Genomic DNA, 18,465 nt, shown 5'->3' with positions numbered 1-18,465 from the left:
ATATTGATGTGCAGAATATCCCAGAAAGCGCAGTTTCACTCTTCTCCCTTTCATAAGCCTTGAAAGGAAGTGAAGGAAGTGTGCCAGGTTGTTATTCAACTCTCGTATTTAATCAAGCATTACCTGGGCACTTCTGAAACTCTCCAGCTTCTGAATTGAGAGTGAAAGCAGAGAGAACACAGGATGGAAACCACTTAACCGAGAAAGCTCCCAGGATTACTCAGGATCATGTGGCCATTTTGAGACTGAGTCAGGTACTCTCCAGACTTCTGAAAGTCAGCAACAAACCCCATCTCAGTCCTGGTGATTATTTCTAACTTAAAGCTTACAGCTTTCAAAAGGATTCCAATACACATCAATTCACTTTGTGTTAAGTGTAACTGTTTCTAAAACTGATCTGACTGCACTGCAGACCAGGCTCCTTGCCACTGAGCCCACTACATTTTCTCCACTCAGGTTTTAAGTTCACAGATAAAACATCCTTCTATGGGAAAGAAAGATTTGTTTCTGAGTCAAGAGAACGACATGCAGGCAACACACAGCAACAGGTGCGGGGTGTGACTCCTTTTGGTTTCCTCACCTGCAAGGTGGGAACCCAGCATGGGTCAAAAATTCCTGATAACACCAGGGACATTACCAAAGTCTTTGTCCTTATTTTACTTAGGGCTAGAAATAAATGCCCCTTGTTTTGCCACCGCTTAAGACAACTAGCCTGCCCTGAAATCAAAACAACCAACCTATGAAAGCTGGAGGGTTGGACTTATTTTTTTTTTTTAAGGCCTGAATGGAGGTGGTATCTTCATGCTGACAGCTGAGAAGCAGGTCAGTCAGGTTCTTGGGTGCTGCATTACACAAGCAAGATACAGCCAGCTCCTCCTAATTTTGTTTCTCTGGCACCCTCCTGCTTAGTGGGACGGCGCCACACTTAACCCATCTGCTTTCTCTAATGCACTGCAGACTCATTTTAGCCAGGACAGCTGTGACATTTCAGTTCCTGTTTGTAAACACCTCCTAGACTTGAAGGTAAGTTTGTGCTGGGTGCTGGGTTACACAGAACCTCTCCCTCCCCCAACCCTGTGTCTGTCTGTCTGCCCCTCTCTCTTTCATTGATTTTCCAAAGAGAATAAAAATGAGCTCAACTTTTGTCAGAACAGTCTGGGAGAAGTAGCTATAAAGACCTTTGTAAAGACAGGTAGCTATTTCATTAAGTAATTACCTTCAAAATGAGCATTTGCACTGTCAAGTGAGTTAACTTTAAGAATTACTGCCAAATTTGCTAGATGACTAAACCAATTGAAGAGCTAAAGTGAAAACATTACTTAAAACATACTAGGAGAGTCTTCAGGTCATATCTTAGTAAAAGTTTTAAAACATTTAAAGTGGAAATTGTAGCAGGAATAGAAATTGAATATTTAGATTTAAATTATGCATTTGGGCTTCAAGGTTGTTGCTAAGGTATTAGAATATGATAGTTAAAACAACAATTTTCTAATACAATGAATTACATTCCCAAAGATTTTCTTTAAAGATTGGCAAAATATTGTGTATATACTTTTACTTAGCATGGTGGGTACACATGTCCACCACTCATCGGAGATAGAAAGGCTAAGTCAGTTGCTACAGAAGGCATCCCAAGGAAGAAATATGTAAATACAGTTTCTTAAAATTAGTTTCAGTTGTAGCTATGAAAGGTTCCTATGTGAGATGTTGGTTTACTGTTTGCCCACCTTCTATTTGATGCATAGAGGCTGTTTCTCTAGACAGTGAAACTTAACAGAAGGCTGTAAAGCCCATGCTTGAGAATCTGGGTCCAGAATATTTCTTTTGGAGACATGATCATTCTTTCTTTCTAGGCATGATACTCTTTTACCTAATTATTTCAGTATTGACGTTTATGACTGAGAACACCCAAGTTAGCAGGGAGTATGACAGTCTATATGTTTTTTTCTTCATTTATGCATACCATGGTTTAAATTAGATAATGTTCACAAATTTCTGAAACTTGGTTGTGTATTTTTTTCTTTTCTTCTTTTTCCCCGTTTTTCTTTTAAAGCAAATAAAAGTACAGTGATGTGCCTATAGTTCTCAGGTACAGTCCTACTTTGTGCTTAGTTAAGTCTTCTCACCCTTCATAAAAGAGGCTTATATAGAGGCATCATTTCTTATGTCCTCATTTATTGTGGCTCTTTCATGTAAGGAAAGTAAAATACTGCCCAAGATTGAAAAAGCCACACATAGTGACACTCAAGGTTTGCCTGGGACACTGGCTACATGTCAGACTGAGTTTCCCATGACAAAGACAAACAAAACCCTCTGTCTTACTTTGTAGCCTGAAAGCTATAACTAGATGTGATCAAAAGCAACTGAGAGAGAAGTAGCACAGTAAATACTCTTCAGTTATTTCACTACAAAAACATGTTTTTATATTATCCCCTCAGCATACCTGAACTAATGCTTTTATGTAAAATTTCTGGATTTGATTGAGTTTAGAATGACTACCATTTCTCTTCCCTTGCCAGGGTTGATTACCTGACACAAAGCAGGATACTTCCTTACTTCCAAAGCTTGGTATAAAATAGGTATGACTCAGAACAGGGACGCTGGGCAGAATAATGACTTTATGCATTTAAGGAGAAGCAAAATTATATACAGAGAGTGTGGATTTGCCTCTCTTAATGGCCACAGTTGCTTTCTTTCTCTCTTTCTCTCATCACCCCTGCAGCCCTCCATGCAAAGTAGTAATGTGAAACCACTTTTTAGTGCCAGCACCAGAGAAAGGAAGAAAATAGTGTTCTTTTTCTCCTGTAAAGGAATTATTTCAAAAACAGTGAAACTCACACTCTCTGAAAGTATATTTTACAAGTTATTAAATACTAGAAATAACACACACATTTCAATATATATAGAAAGGATTAGAATCTGTGTTTAAGCTATCGCAAAGTGGATGGAAATTCTTTTTCTGTTCCCTTTATGATTGATAATTCTAATCTTAGAAGTTTTTTGTGTGTTTGTAATGATCTCAGCTTTGTTCCTATGTTACACCCTCAAAATTCCTCTTGGGAATTCCCACTTAGGGGCAAAAAGGGGCAAAGAACAGGAGAGTGAATGATGCTATCTGGTTGGTTGTCCTGAATTTCTAATTTCTCTTCCATGACAACTTCACTTTTCTTTCATCCCACCTTCTGTCTCCCTCTACACTGCACCTGGTTGACAGATGAACTTGAGCACACACAAGCATACCAACCATCATCAGGCATAACTTAATTTTGCATAACAAGTATGCAACATCCTGTAAGTATCTGAATTCTAGAGATAGAGACAAGTTGAGAGGAAAGTTCAAAGAGAAAGAGTAAACTTTTATTTCATTGCCTTCTGAAGCTCCTGTACCACTTCCATTAGCTTTTGCTGCTTACAACATGCTTATTCAATTCAGAATAGATTGAATGTAAATAAAATTGCTTAGTCTTTGCTCCAGCAAAAGTCTGGGGCTAAGATTTAATTCCTGGCTGCTTCTATCCCTTTAAGACGAAGGGACCCGAGGAAGAGTTATAAGGTGGTTCTCTTAGAAGCCAGGGAACAGAAACAAAGTTGTCCCCCATTGCCACACTTGGACAACATGAATAAATCAATATTCACAAAAGCCTTCCCCACACTGGTATTAATTTAGAAATAAACTGCAAGTAGTATTTACAGCATTCTTTCTTTAAAAAAAATAATTCTTTATTGATTTCAGAGAGGAAGGGAGAAGGAGAGAGAGATAGAAACATCAATGATGAGAGAGAATCATTGATCAGCTGCCTCCTGCACGCCCCCCACTGGGGGATCGAGCCCACAACCCAGGCATGTGCCCTGGGCTGGAATCGAACCTGGGACCCTTCAGTCCGCAGGCTGATGCTCTATCCACTGAGCCAAGTCGGCCAGGCCTACAGCATTCTATCTTATCCCTCCCTGCCCTTTATTTTCCCTGGAGATAAATTATAGACAATAACAGCATGCTTAGCCCATTTGGGGTATTCATATCTTAGGTTTTCACATTGCAATCGAAAGCTGGGTGAAGGGTAGTGAGATCCTCTAGATTGCTCAATGTTACAAGCAAAGGGAAACAGGAACAACAAAGCTCACTTTGTTGACTCCTGATATGTGGATTCTCATTATGGGAAGGGAACAAGAAAACTCAATGCCATGTTCCTCATGTAACATTATGAGAAAGTTAGAGGAACAGCTAAGATATGTTTTTCCCCTCTAGTGACCACTTCCTTAGGAAGATAAAATAACCAAAAAGCTTAGGCACAGAAAACTCAAATCAAACTGCATAATAATAGTAATATAGGCCAAGTACAGTCCATAAACTAATCAGATCTCTGGTAGTAGATAACAAAAAACAAAAACAAAACAACCAACTATAATGTTTGCCACAAACCTGACAGAGTTCACAGGAGAAGGGTGTTTTTGAAAAGGTCCATGTGAGTATTTTTAAACTAAATGGAATCACATTTTAAATGTGCTAGGTGAGGCATCAGTTTAATGAAATGTTGGTGAGCTTACATAGGTCCAGGGGAAATCACTTGTTTTGTTAATGCTAATCTATAAACTACACAGTAAAGGTGTCCATCTAGAACACATAGAGACAATTATTGCAATTTTCTTAAATTAGGATAAAAGTGTATTTAGTATGTTTGAGAGGCACTTAAGGTAGAAGGCCCTATTTTTCCAGTATTTAAAAATGGGATTATAAATTGCTCTGATTAAAATACAATTTGTAAAAGCTGTGCTAAGACAATGTTGATGGGAAGAATTCTATCAAGCAAGCTAAGTACCAAATTCTGTATTCCTTTGTAACTTTTCTGACATAGTTGAGTGATTAACAGCTTTAATGCCAAGATTTGAATCCTAACCCTATTTCTCTTTTTAAAAAATATATTTGTATTGATTTCAGAGAAGAGGGGAGAGGTAGATATATAAACATCAATAATGAGAGAGGTCCACCCTCGCTGGTTTGACTCTGTGGATAGAGGGTCGGCCTGCAGACTGAAGAGTCCCAGGTCTGATTCCAGTCAAGGGCACATGCCCAGGTTGCAGGCTCAATCCCCAGTAGGGGGCATGCAGAAGGCAGCCAATCAATGATTCTCTCTCATCACTGATGTTTTTCTTTCTCTCTCCCTCTCCCTTCCTCTTTGAAATCAATAAAAATATATTTTTAAAAAATAATGAAAGAGGACCACTGATTGGCTGCCTCCTACACGCCCCACACTATGGATCAAGCCTACAACACAGATATGTGCCCTGACTGGGAATCAAACCATGACCTCCTGGTTCATAGGTCGACGTTCAACCACTGAGCCATGCCAGCCGGGCCTAACCCTATTTCTTTATTGTGTCCCTAGTTGTGTGTCCTTGGACATATTATTTACATTTTATGCACCATTTAATCATCTGTTAAACAGGATTAATAATCCCTTTCTCATTGTTTTTTTAGTAAGAATTAAAGGGAAAAAATGCAAAACATGTGATATAATAAATGCTTAATAGCAATATCTTTTCCAGTTATTTTTAGGACCTAAATCCATTTTCTTGGTAATGACAAAGAAGTAAATGAAATGTAAATAAACAGAATTATCACAAATACAGGCATCCATGTAACCCCTGTCAGGTCAAGAAGCATCCTGAACACAGAGAAGCCCTTTATATGCCCACCCAATACTTCCTCTCCACAGTGACCACTTTCCGGACTTCTAACATTCTAGCAGTGATGGCGAACCTCTGACACGCGTGTCAGTGCCATTTTTGATGACACGTGGCCGCTAAGGTGGCCGCATGCCAAGGATGAAACATTTATGTTATTTAAACTATAAATATCGCAAAATAATGTTTTTTCCTCAAAGTGACACACTACCCGATTTATGCTCAGTTTTTTGGCGAAGTTTGACACACCAAGCTCAAAAGTTTGCCCATCACTGTAGAGTGTTGCCTGTTTTTGAACTTTATATACAGAGAATCACCAGTACAACTGGCATTTTAGCTCTGCATTATATTTCTGATAATCACCCCTATTTCTGTATGCAGCTCTAGTTTAATTTTCACACATGAATCTACACAATTGATTAACCATTCTGTTAGTGGTGGATGTTTAGGTTGGAGACATGTATAAGTATCTTTTATGTCTGCTGGCCTTGCTTAAAAAGAGGTTTTTCTGAAGTGATTAATATAGGGCATGAGAGATATTATATACTAAAACCTCAGTAATCCACAGGTATGGGCCTCTTGCTAAAAGCTTTTGAAGAAAAAAGTATAGCAGGTTGTATTATAGGTATATTTAAGTTGTACCACTATGCAAGAAATCATTATGCAAGGAGGATGACAAAACCAAAAGATAACCAGAGGGGTACTTAGAAGCTCTTCAGATCCTACTGAAAAATTATAAAGGTTGAAAATAGTTGTAAAAAATTTCTGGGAGAGCTTTAAAAAAATAGTTTGTAATAGTGGACCAAAATAATAGCAGTAGCACCTCTTCCTTTTTCTTCTCAGTCATTTTAGAGAGTTTTAGTGAAAAATAAGCTCTGAGGCTTAATTCAAAGAATATAAAATCAGTTTTCAGACTTTTAAAAAGGAGAAATAGCCTAATTTTTAAAAAAGAATAACTGTTTCACCTGGCTGGAATGGCTCAGTAATTGAGGGTTGACCTATGAACCAGGAGGTCACAGTTTGATACCCTTTCAGCGTATATGCCCAGGTTGCAGGCTTGATCCCGAATGTGGGGCATGCAGGAGGCAGCTGATAAAAGATTCTTTCATCATTGATGTCTCTATCTCTCTCTTCCTCTCTGAGATAAAAATATATTTGAAAATAAATAAATAAAATAATAATTGTTTCAATGGAAAACACTTTTCATTTTAGCAACTAATTAGGTTGGAGTCAGTAGACTTGCCTTTCAGTGTTGCCTCTTTCATTTACTAGCTTCCATTACTAGCCACTCTGAACCTCAGTTTCTTCATCTGCAAAATGGGGATGATTAATACAAGCTATTCTTTTTGTCTGAAGGGATCAATGTGATGATCAAGTGAGATATTATAAACTTTGTCCAGTGCAAGAAACTTAGAGATTATATTTTAACTAGAGGACCGGTGCACAGATTCATGCATGGGGAGGTGGGGGGAGGGGTCCCTCAGCCTGACCTGCACCCTCTCACAATCTGGGACCCCTTGGGAATGTAGCAGTGTGCCAAGTGGCAGGCGGCCAGGGAGGAGCCTGAGCCGGTGCCACACTGCTCGAGCTCATCCTGGCCCACTGCCTCTGCCACTGCTGCTTGGTAGCACTGCCACAGAGTTGGGAGAGGCTCCCACCACTGCAGCTGTGCTTGCCAGCTGTGAGCCTGGCTTCTGGCTGAGCAGTGCTCCTCCTGTGGAAGTGCATTGACCACCAGGGGGCAGCTCCTTCATTGAGTGTCTGCCCCCTGTTGGTCAGTGTGCATCATAGCAACTGGCCGACTGGCTGTTCTGGTCCTAAGGTTGCTTAGGCTTTTAAATATATAGGCTAGAGGACCAGTGCATGAAATTCATGCATGGGGGGGGGGGTTCCCCTCAGCCCAGCCTGCACCCTTTCCAATCCAGGTCCCCTCAGGGGATGTCTGACTGCTGGTTTAGGTCCAAACCTGTAGGGATCAGGCCTAAACCGGCAGTCAGACATCCCTCTTGCAATCTGGGACCACTGGCTCCTAACCGCTCATCTGCCTGCCTGCCTGATTGCCCCTAACCACCTCTGCCTTGGCCCCTGCCACCGTGGCTTTGTCTGGAAGGATGTCTGGAAGACGTCTGGAAGGATGTCTAGAAGACATCTGGTCTATCCACTCTAATTAGCATATTACCCTTTTATAAGTATAGATAATAAGAAATGAAGTTAATGTCTATTAACTGCTTATTTTAGGTCAGATAGTGTTTAGTGTATTTGAGAGGTACTTAAGGTAGAAGGCCCTGTTTTTCCAGTGTTTAAAAAATGGGATTATAAATTGCTCTAATTATCTGAAATGATTTACTCAAATCATTCAATTTAGAACAATGTGAAGTCAGTGTAATTATGATGATGATGTGATGATGATGATGATAAAGCAATTGCTTGTTATGATGATTGTTCTTCATAGATTATGCATGACAGATGCCTTCATTTTAATATAAATCTAATTTCTAAAACCTCTCCCCCTAGCCTGCTAGCTATGAATTTGTAGCACTTCCACACTTATAGGCAAAATTGTGTGCCTGGGTTGGAGGTCAGGACTATGGTTTCAAATCCCAACTTTGCTACTATCTAACTAAGTAATTTATTCCACATACACTCCCAACCATATCCTTCATTGATACAATAAGGAAATATAATTTAAAAAATATCCTAAAATCTAAAAGTGTTTCTGATTTCCCTAATCTGAAATTAATAGAATGGAGGGCATCATAAAAAAGTATTTTGAAAAACAGTTATTTGTCAAATTCAAGTAACTCAAATTAGGTATAATAAAATATTTTCAAGTGGGGTCCCTGACTGACTCACTTTAAAGTGGTACATTTAGTGTATATTCAGTAACATCATTTTCATAATATTCCAAATTACATCTTTATAAAGAACACTAGAGGTCTGGTGCACAAAATTTGTGCATGGGTCGGGGATGTCCCTCAGCCCAGCCTGCACCCTCTCCAATCTGGGACCTCTTGGGAGATGTCTGACTGCCAGACATCCCTCTCACAATCCAGGACTGCTGGCTCCTAACCACTCACCTGCCTGCCTGCCTGATTGCCCCCTAACCACTCCCCTGCCAGCCTGATTGATGCATAACTGCTCCCCTGCCAGCCCAATCACCCCCAACTGTCTTTCCCTGCAGGGCTGAGGGGACTGAGGGACTCTGGCAGGATGAGGTGGGGCTGAGGGGACTGGGGGACTCAGGCTGGATGAGGCAGGGCTGAGGGGACTGGGGACTGAAGCTGGATGAGGCTGGATGCTGTGGGGACTGGGTGAGGTGGGGCTGAGGGGACTGGGGGACTGAGGCTGGATGAGGCCGGGCTGAGGGGACTGGGGGACTGAGGTGGGATGAGGCAGAGCTGAGGGGACTGGGGGACTCCGGCTGGATGAGGTGGGGCTGAGGGGACTGGGTGCCACCATCTTGTGGCTGTGGGTGCCACCATCTTGTGAGGGTGTGGCAGCCAATTAACATATTCCCTCTTTATTAGATAGGATGTTTTCCTAAATAGGTTGAAGAAATCAGCCAGCTCTGCATACACTATACTTATAATATTTTTAAAAATATTTTAAAATTTTTACTTAGCAGTCCATATAGTGTGTGTGTGTATGTGTGTGTGTATTTTTAACTTGGCCCAAGCTAAATAATTCTTGAAATAATGGAATAGTAGTGTCTGGCCTGACAAAGTTTCTTCATGACATTTCCTTAGAAGAAGGAAAAAAAAATGTTATACAGAATATAGAACTCAGTTGTTCTAGTTTTAGTACATAATTCAAAGAAAACAAACTTTTGGAATTGAGAATATGATATTATCATCTCAGCATTATGTATCTAGATTTTTTACCACTTAAAAATGTAGATTTTCATTTAATAATTCAAATGGTTGTTATTTTCTTTCAGATTCCCCTATACCAAAGAAGGCTACAATGTTGACCTCAGCCCAAACTCTATTGCTTTCAACCTTGTTTAGTTTACTATTATTTGTAAGCCATGGGAAAGAAACTCTGGAAGTAAACACAACACAAAACATTGCAGAAGACTTAAAAAACATGGCAAAAGAATATGTTCCTTGGAAAAGTGGAGCAGATTTCAACTTAGGTAAAGAAAATAGAGAAACTTCCAACCCCAAGACAAGAAATTCCTCTCTTTGGGATCCATCAAATAAAAGTGATGAAACAACAGATTTTGTGGATAATTTGACCACAGACTCCCCCAGGAGTCCAAGACCCACACCTGTATTTTCTGAAAGCACTTCCTTGATCCACAGCTTTGTTTCTAAACTGCCTCAGAACTCATCTGCAACAGATGGAAATTCTCTGTCCTTCTCATCACCTCCCAATGCTACATCTGCTGTATCCTCAGTGTGGTCCCTGGCCAATGATACCATGAAAACTGACAACAGTTCCATTACAGTTAGCATCCTCCCCTCGGCACTAACCACCACGAACCCCATGACAACGGAACCAGATGGATGGCTTAACATTACTAATGATAGCTTTGTGGGGTTTACTCCCTACCAGGAAATGACTCTACAACCCACCTTAAAATTCACCAATAATTCAAAAATCTTTCCAAATACATCAGATCCCCAAGAAGGTAAATATAAACAAATTTAACTTTCCTTTGGTGTGAAAGAATCTCCATGTAAATCATACAGATTACAACTATAGACTATGCAATACTAGCAGGGGCGGGGAATGTCTGATCAGCAGGCCGTATAAGGCCCGGGAAATTTGGTCTGGCCCTGCCCAAGGCATTAGAGGGAGTTAATTAAATGTTTGACCAAATATAGCAGGCTAATTTTTAAGTTAATAATTTTATATGGCCCTCGAATGATGTTATAAATATCCAAATGGCCCTTGGCAGAGAAAAGGTCCCCCACCCCATGACTAAAGAAAAGGAGGTGATCACAGTAGCACAGGTGGTTCTCCCTTTAAGGGTAACCATGATATTCACTGGAAATAGTGAAGGGATTTTAGAACTTAAGTCAGCATATACGTAAGTGGGACAAAATGAGAAGTAGGGTAGGCTGAAAAGACTGAAGTAGTGATACAGTTTGTAGATACTGTGTAACATTTTTTACTGAATTTTAGAAAGACTACTTGAAATTTCATATGCTTTTAAGAATACTGTACAACTGAACTTTAAAATATATAAATGTAGGTTTTGAAAATTAAAGTAATGGATTTATAAGTTATCAGATACCACATAATCACAGGCAAATAGAACACTGATATTTTTTTTAAAAAAGTAAGTAAATTCAACAAAAGGAAATCCTCAGTTTTTAGTTTAGTACTTAATGACCACCACAAGAAAATTGTAATATGGGGACAGTTTTATGTTTCATTCTTAGGGATTGTTACATGAAGCTTTAACACATAAAGTGAAAAAGATCGCTAATGTTTAATGGAAATTCATTATAATTTATTTTTTCAGGTCTAACCATGTTTCTGCTTCCCTGAAACTTAAAAATATACTAGTTTCCCCCTATGAACTCACCAATTTCCAACAGAACTTATTTACAGATTATATTAATTATATAAACACCAAATCATCCATATATCTATATCTATATCTATCTACTAATATATTCCTATTTGAAGTTGTTATTCCTATTTGAAGTTGTTGTCAGTGAACAGGAAGTTTTAAATTCTGAAATCTAGGCTTTACAATAACTCTGCAAGCAATGTAATTTATGTACATATATTTTCATTTTAACTTTAATTTAAAATTTTTTAAATGTCTTTTTAAATTGATTTCAGAGAGGGAAAGGGAGAGAGGGATAGAAATATCAATGATGAGAATCATCGATCTGCTTCCTCCTGCATGCCCCCTATTGGGAACTGAGCCCAAAACCTGGGCATGTACCCTGAAGGGGAATTAAATCATGACCTCTGGATTCATGGGTTGACACTCAACCACTGAGTCACACCTGCCCGGCTAGTTTTAATTTAAACATATCAGTTTCATTCATACATACTCTAATATACCATCAGAAATATATTGCTTAAAAAATACTATCTCTTTTGTCTCTCTAAACTTAAAATACATATTGAGTACATATTACTTATTCCTACCAGGTAACTTTGCTTCATTTTTTGTTTTAGTAATAATTTTGTTAACTTTCCAGTGTGAAGGTTAATTTTTTAAATATATAGGGTTTCATATAGAACCAGAGACTCTTTAAGACCCTTTACCTACCTAATTAGTAAGCTTCTCAAGAAATTTTAAGAAATATTAAAAGTAAAATACACGAAATTTGAGTTCATGGAGCAGTAAGTAGTTTACTGATGATAGTCTTCAAATAAGGTATTTAGTAAAGGGGATGATAGAGTGAAATTTTGGGTTCTCTTAAACTCAGACCTACACATTGGTTTCCTATGTGCAAAGCACTGACAATATATTGCTTTGATCATTATTCTGATTTTTCTTTATAATGCCTTTTCACTTGGAGCTTTGTGGATTCATTTCCTATTCCCCACTTACTCCTATTAGCTTTTTACTTTCAAATTATTATAGAAACAATCTCAAAGTTCATTTTACCATTAAAGTTCATCAGAGACTTAGAAATAATTAAAAATAACATAGCATTCAACATAGAAATTATGTCCTAATGGAGCACACTCATGGCATTTCAGTACTATTAGTGTGGTTGACTAATGAGCATAGTTATAAAACTAGGACTTAGAAGTAATTCAAAATAATTCAATATTTAAGGTTTGGTTTTATCAGGAAATATATTTTGCCAATATATCCAAAATATTCAGTACTTTATAATATATATAAAATTATATTTTAACTTGGCCCAAGCTAAATAATCCTTGAAATAATGGAATAGTAGTGTCTGGCCTGACAAAGTTTCTTCATGGCATTTCCTTGAATATGGAATATATCCATATTTTGGATATATTGGCAAAATATATTTCCTGATAAAACCAAACTATCAGCATTATCTAATATTTTTTAAAATGTTAAATATTTTTTGTGGTACACATGTATATATGTCTGTACTTAGAACAATTGTTTCTATTTCTTGTTTGTAAATTCTTTTTTCTTTTTTCTCTCTAGAGAATAGAAATACAGGAGTAGTATTTGGGGCCATTTTAGGTGCTATTCTGGGTGCTTCCTTGCTTAGTCTTGTTGGCTACTTGTTGTGTGGAAAACGAAAAACGAATTCATTTTCTCATCGGCGACTTTATGATGATAGAAACGAACCAGGTAAAAACAACTTTCAGAACTTCACCTTCAGAACTTTCATTAAGTGGGGATTGCTAATGGTCATTACATTATCTAGACAGGGTTCAGAGATTCATACAATAGAAACAGACCAAATATTTATTCTGACCTACTCTCTGTTTCTCAAATAGTAATGAACCTGTGAGAAATTTTTTTAAAAATAGTTGAAACTATTGCTCATTGCATAACAACTGATTTTAAGTAATAATCTCAGAACCTAAATCTATAAAATTGGAAGATAATGGTATGATATTAAGAAAAAATGGGCAGTTTTGTTAGTAAGTGATTGCAAAATCATCCATTGTCATTGTTGTTATTGTTTAGTAGCAGTAATTTGAGCAAAGACATACTCTAATAGGAGCTCTTCAAAAGTTTTACAGATATAGTAACCTCATATTAATTATTTTAATGAGTCTTTAAAACAGGATTTCTAATGAGTCTCATATTTGGCTACATAAGTCACAATTTACCTTAATTCGGTAAATTCATGTGGTGAAAAAGAACCATAATACCTATGAATAAAAAACTGAACTGCTGTGAATGAAGCACTGAGTAGGACCTTAATAATACAATGTATAGAAAACAAATGAAGTCACTTCAAATGCTTGAGTCTTCCCTTTCTTAAACTTCAGGAAAAAAAAAACTCACAACTGTTTTCTGATTTATAGGAGGGACTCTTGCTTCCATAAAAGAATAAATGACCCTAGTGAGTCCCATTGATAAAGTCTTGTTGATTTTTGAGAACCTCAAATCATAAGTGACATATGCTCCTTTTCAGAACCAAATCCACCTCTTATAAATTTGACTGAATTCTGTCTATGGGTTCCTAGCAATACATATTTAAAAAAGTGGCATTTTTCAAAATAAAAGGATATGGATTTGAACAACATGGGTTTCCAAACTTCTTTTTTTAAACCTCAGAATTTTTTTCTTTATTTGTAATCACTGTAATCATCTGTAAAAAAGCTCAGTCTATTAAATTGATATAATTCAATATATTTTGATTGAGGCATAAGAAAATAATCATACCACATACTTTACTCATTTCAAGACAGATTAGGGACCCTCTCCCAAATCCCTCAGGTTTCTGGGAGACTAGTTTCTAAAGAGATGGCTGAAGAAATTGTTAGGATATGAAAATACCTCACTGAATAATTAGATTGCTAATCTAACTAGTAGTTAATCACTGCTTGAGTATTTAAAAGTACCTCCTTATTTTCTTTGAAAATAAGTTCAAGCTCATTAAGGAAATAATAATTGACTGTTGAAAAAGAAAATCCTTCATCATCAGTCATAAAACCTCAAATACATGATAAGTTGGATCTATCAGCAGAAAACACAAGCTTTTACAAATAGTTTTCTCCTGTCTCCATGTTCAATGGCTCAACCATAAAGACCTGAGACACTGTTTAGAATAATGGCACTGATTTTAAAATTAATGCTCTTCACTTTTTTTAACAAAAGTATTTTTCACGCCAGAAGTGAACATTCTGAACTAATTGATAAGACTGAAATCACGAGATCCAACACAATGAGACATGTCTATACTTCCTGATACAAAGTATTACTACACTTTTGTTGTGATTGCTCCCTTGGTTCCTTTAGTTTTGGTCCACCAGCAGGTAAATTCTGGAAGTTAAATTGTCCTCTTAGTCTTAGAAAGAAATGTGGCTTGAAAATATCTACTCATTTAAATTTCAAAACTAGTATCTGAAAAGCCAATATAAAGGCCAGATGTACTTACCCATCTAGAACAGTTCCTAAGGTCTGGCAGATGCCTGAGCACACATGCATCTTTCAGACTGACTGAAATACCTTTTATAAAATACCTTTTTTTGGTTACTTTTTTTAGTTCTGCGATTAGACAATGCACCGGAACCTTATGATGTGAGTTTTGGGAATGCTAGTTATTACAGCTCAACTGTGAATGATTCATCCATGCCAGCAGGTCAAGAAAATGCACGTGATGGTATTCCAATGGATGACATACCTGCACTCCGTACCTCAGTATAAAACTAAGGGGAAAAGGGCTTCAGATGGCAAGTGTTTGCCTACATCCTGGCCTTTTCACCAACCCACCTTCCAAAAGCTGAAGCAAGATCTCTGTCATGTGGCTTGTGCCAAGAAGAACTGTAAATGCCTGAGCCTAGTAGCAGAAACATAAAGAGATGATAAATTATCCAAGGGGTTTCCTTCCTTGCCATTTTTGGCTATGCTGACACTTATGTGGAGTAACCTTCATTTGTATTTTAGTCTGTATTTTTCTTAGTAAGACATGTTTGTGGAATCACATAAAACTAAAAGATTTTCCCTTGATTGCCTTCCTTGATAATTTAATTTAAAAACTTCTTCAAATAGCGAACCCAAACTACATTTATACTTTGTTTTGGCCAAAAATCAATCAATGGATTGATTCTTTACTGCTCCCCCTGTAGCCTTAATGCCATGCATCACAGTTGACATTCTATTGAAGAAGCATTGGAAGTAAATTTTTTTTTTTTTTTACTTAAAGCTAGAAAGACAGATGGCACAGAACTTCTGTTTCTGAGAAATGTAGAGAATGGGAGTGAGAGACCTGTCTTCTAAGTACATTTTACTTTGCTGCCTTAGCACTTACATGGTCAGTCCCTTGAACTGCCAAGTTGACAATTACTTTGCATTCAACAAGGCTGTTAGGAAAGCTGACCCTAACCAGGAAAGTAATTGCTTTTCTTCAAAGGATGGGGATTCCAACCTGTCTGATTTACTTTACACCTCTATTAACTGGGTAATTTAAAACTCAATAAGAAACTTGTTGAAAAAGTCAGCCAAAGCCTGTACCTGTACATAATTTTTACAGTTTTAAGATGTTAGATAGGAATATAATTTATTATGTATTAGACATTATTGATCAATTATATATGGAATAGATTCTGCATCTCTAAATAGATGATGAATGAGATTAAAAATAGATAAATGGAAATGTTAAGCAAATAAAAAAATTCTGAGCATCAGTTTCAAAAAGTTTAACTTGGATTATGGCATGTTTCAGTTTTTTTTTCATTTTTATTTTTTAATTATTGTTTAAAGTATTACAAATAGTAGCACATATGTCTCCTCCCCCCTCCCCCCCCAATTGACCTTCCCCTCAGTTTGTTTTTAATTATTATCTGCTTCTGGTAGGAAAATAAAAACAACAACAAACACAACTCTTTAGTATAGGAAAGTTCAAGGCTTTAGGGATTAAATAATTAGATCAAGAAATACATTCCAAATGAAGCAGTGAATATGTGAAGAGGACAAACAAAGCAATAGACTTTGCTGAATTGATACGTGGGGTGTGTGTGTGTGTGTGTGTGTGTGTGTGCGCGCAAATGCGTGTATGAAGAAATACAGTAATAGCCTCAGAGAATGAGGGCTAGGAAGTAATGGAGAATTACTTACCCCATATTGCCATAAAAATAGCAAAGAAGACTGTCCCTCCATTATCAAACAAGTATGTCACCTTAATGGAAAACAAACAAAACTGTGATTAGACAATGCACAGTGTTGGTTATAATAATCCAGTGATTGCAAACCCTTCCCCTTGGAATCACATTATTCTATAGTTTGTAAATATAAGATACAGATCACTTCATGGTTGCTGCAACTATTTCATGTAATTTTTCTCTTGGGAAGAGGTATAGGATCAGCATTTTTCCTTTTCTTCTCTCTTCCCTTTTATTCCTTTTGGACTCCATCTTCCTTCTGCTTAGAAATTGTTCTAGCACCTCAAGGAAGTATTTGTGAGCCACAGAGAGTCAAGCTATAGTGTGAACTGTAAGAAGTCAGCCTTTTAGTTGAGGTATACCTAGTTGGACTTCTTGTTAGCAAAACAGCCAGGACTAGGAAAGTTGCAAAATGCAGAATTCCACTAGTGAGGCAGACTCTCAATGGCATGGTATCACAATGCCATCCCTCCTCTCTGATAGCTTCCAGAATGGCCATGGCCCAGTAGTGGCTATAGGAGGCAATGAATTCCACATTAAGTTGTTTTTCAGAAGTTTCATAAATCACTGACAGTAGGATATAGTCCAAGTGTTTTTGAATCAGACATTACCTGAAGTTTTATATAGGATAATGTACAGTTATGTGATGTTATTGAATACTATTTTCAGGACTGCAAGAGCTGTTTGATTTTAATAAAGTATACATTTAATTTACCTTTGCTTCCTTTCATTTGCATAATGCCCTTGCTATGTTTATAGTTAGTGATAGCGATTAAATGTATACAGTCAAGACAATACATGTTTGGCCATCAAATACATACTATAGCATCTATAGAGAAAACAAGGACACTAATCTCACGGGAGAGAGAAGCTAGTTAGGGACTAAATGACATTACTAGTATTATAAGGGAAGTGGGAATAAAATGGTATCTTCTTTGCAGTCTATAGTTCAGAGGCTGCTCAACAAAAGATGTGCTTATTCCCTGTAATGCAGCAACACTGGAAACATCAGTATACAAAAGATGTGCTAATTTTGATGGCTTGTGGGTAGGTGCAAGATGTCCTAATAGCTGTAAAACTTCTTTGATTGTTAAGGCTCAGAATTTCTAAAAATGCTATAAAAATTGGTTTTCATAACAATCACTGGTGCATATTATGTACAGGAGAGAAAAGGACTATAAAGAAATTCTCCTACAGAGCTCATAAAATTACACCCACCAGGAGAATCCAGCTTTTTTGTTTCCAGAGGCATCCCACAGAGACACCTGCTGCTGCCACACAGCTCAACAGCTGTCTGCTCTCCCTTATCAACAGACTTACTGCAGGGAATGGCCTCTTTGAGTGTTAGAGCAGAGACTTTACAAAACGGCACTTAAAGGCACTAATAATGGCTTTTAGAGAAGTGGCAAATAAAAACCCATACTTAGCAACAACCAGGTTGCATGGCCACCACTTGTCATAGTCTATACAACATTTTCTTGAAAACACTTTTCATTTATTTTGATAAGTTTGTTTACACATCTCAGATATTTTTTAACTCAATAAATTAAAACTAACTTTTTTAGAAATCTATATATATAAGTGACCATCCGACCATCTGACTGGTAGCTATGATGCACACTGACCATCAGGGGGCAGATGCTCAATGCACAGGCATAGAAACATGGAACCGACTGAAGAATCTCAGAGGGAAGGGGGTGGGGGAAGGGTGGGAAGAGATTAACAAAAGATCTTATATGCATACTAGAGGCCTGGTGCACAGATTTGTGCACCTGCGGGGTCCCTTGGCCTGGCCTGTGGGGATTGGGCCAAATCCATGCACCAGGCCCCCAATATTCCCCAAGGAGTCCCAGATTGCTAGAGGGCACAGGGTAGGCTGAGGGATCCCACCAGTGCACAAATCTGGATTCGTACACTGAGCCTCTAGTATAACCATAAGACATAGCATGGTATACTTGTAACATTCATAGAATGTGAGAGTGCATACATGTAATGGGAGGTAAAGGTAGAATGGAAGTTAGGAAAAACTTCAGAACTTGCCCT

General features: G+C 37.6%; 2 protein-coding genes across 3 annotated transcripts in view; one reads left to right on the top strand and one right to left on the bottom strand.

Moving 5' to 3' along the window:
• ANO3 (anoctamin 3) overlaps nucleotides 1-18,465 on the bottom strand; it is a 279,163-nt gene that overhangs the window by 54,372 nt on the left and 206,326 nt on the right. The window contains exon 15 of the mRNA XM_054725150.1: nucleotides 16,379-16,439. Coding sequence (XP_054581125.1) covers nucleotides 16,379-16,439 — 61 coding nt within the window. The remainder of the gene's footprint in view (nucleotides 1-16,378; nucleotides 16,440-18,465) is intronic.
• On the top strand, nucleotides 776-16,051 carry MUC15 (mucin 15, cell surface associated). 2 transcript variants are annotated; one of them, XM_008148959.3, is made up of 4 exons: nucleotides 776-1,023; nucleotides 9,620-10,315; nucleotides 12,788-12,937; nucleotides 14,808-16,051. In XM_008148959.3, exons 2-4 carry the CDS (start codon nucleotides 9,646-9,648, stop codon nucleotides 14,966-14,968), a joined length of 981 nt encoding a protein of 326 aa, XP_008147181.2. In that variant the 5' UTR covers nucleotides 776-1,023; nucleotides 9,620-9,645; the 3' UTR covers nucleotides 14,969-16,051. The 2 variants fall into 2 exon arrangements, with proteins under 2 accessions (XP_008147181.2, XP_054581126.1); XM_054725151.1 differs by lacking the exon at nucleotides 776-1,023 and adding an exon at nucleotides 3,238-3,291.

Source organism: Eptesicus fuscus, chromosome 13, assembly GCF_027574615.1.
Source record: "Eptesicus fuscus isolate TK198812 chromosome 13, DD_ASM_mEF_20220401, whole genome shotgun sequence".
Classification (NCBI taxonomy): domain Eukaryota; kingdom Metazoa; phylum Chordata; class Mammalia; order Chiroptera; family Vespertilionidae; genus Eptesicus; species Eptesicus fuscus.
This window is presented reverse-complemented; position numbering and strand designations above follow the sequence as displayed.

What these genes read in the sequence shown, in the direction of transcription:
- MUC15 (XM_008148959.3), top strand. Translation starts at nt 9,646, where the DNA reads ATGTTGACCTCAGCCCAAACTCTATTGCTTTCAACCTTGTTTAGTTTA. An exon ending in TACATCAGATCCCCAAGAAG is followed by an intron (nt 10,316 to 12,787) that starts GTAAATATAAAC and finishes TTTTCTCTCTAG; the next exon opens with AGAATAGAAATACAGGAGTA. An exon ending in TGATGATAGAAACGAACCAG is followed by an intron (nt 12,938 to 14,807) that starts GTAAAAACAACT and finishes TACTTTTTTTAG; the next exon opens with TTCTGCGATTAGACAATGCA.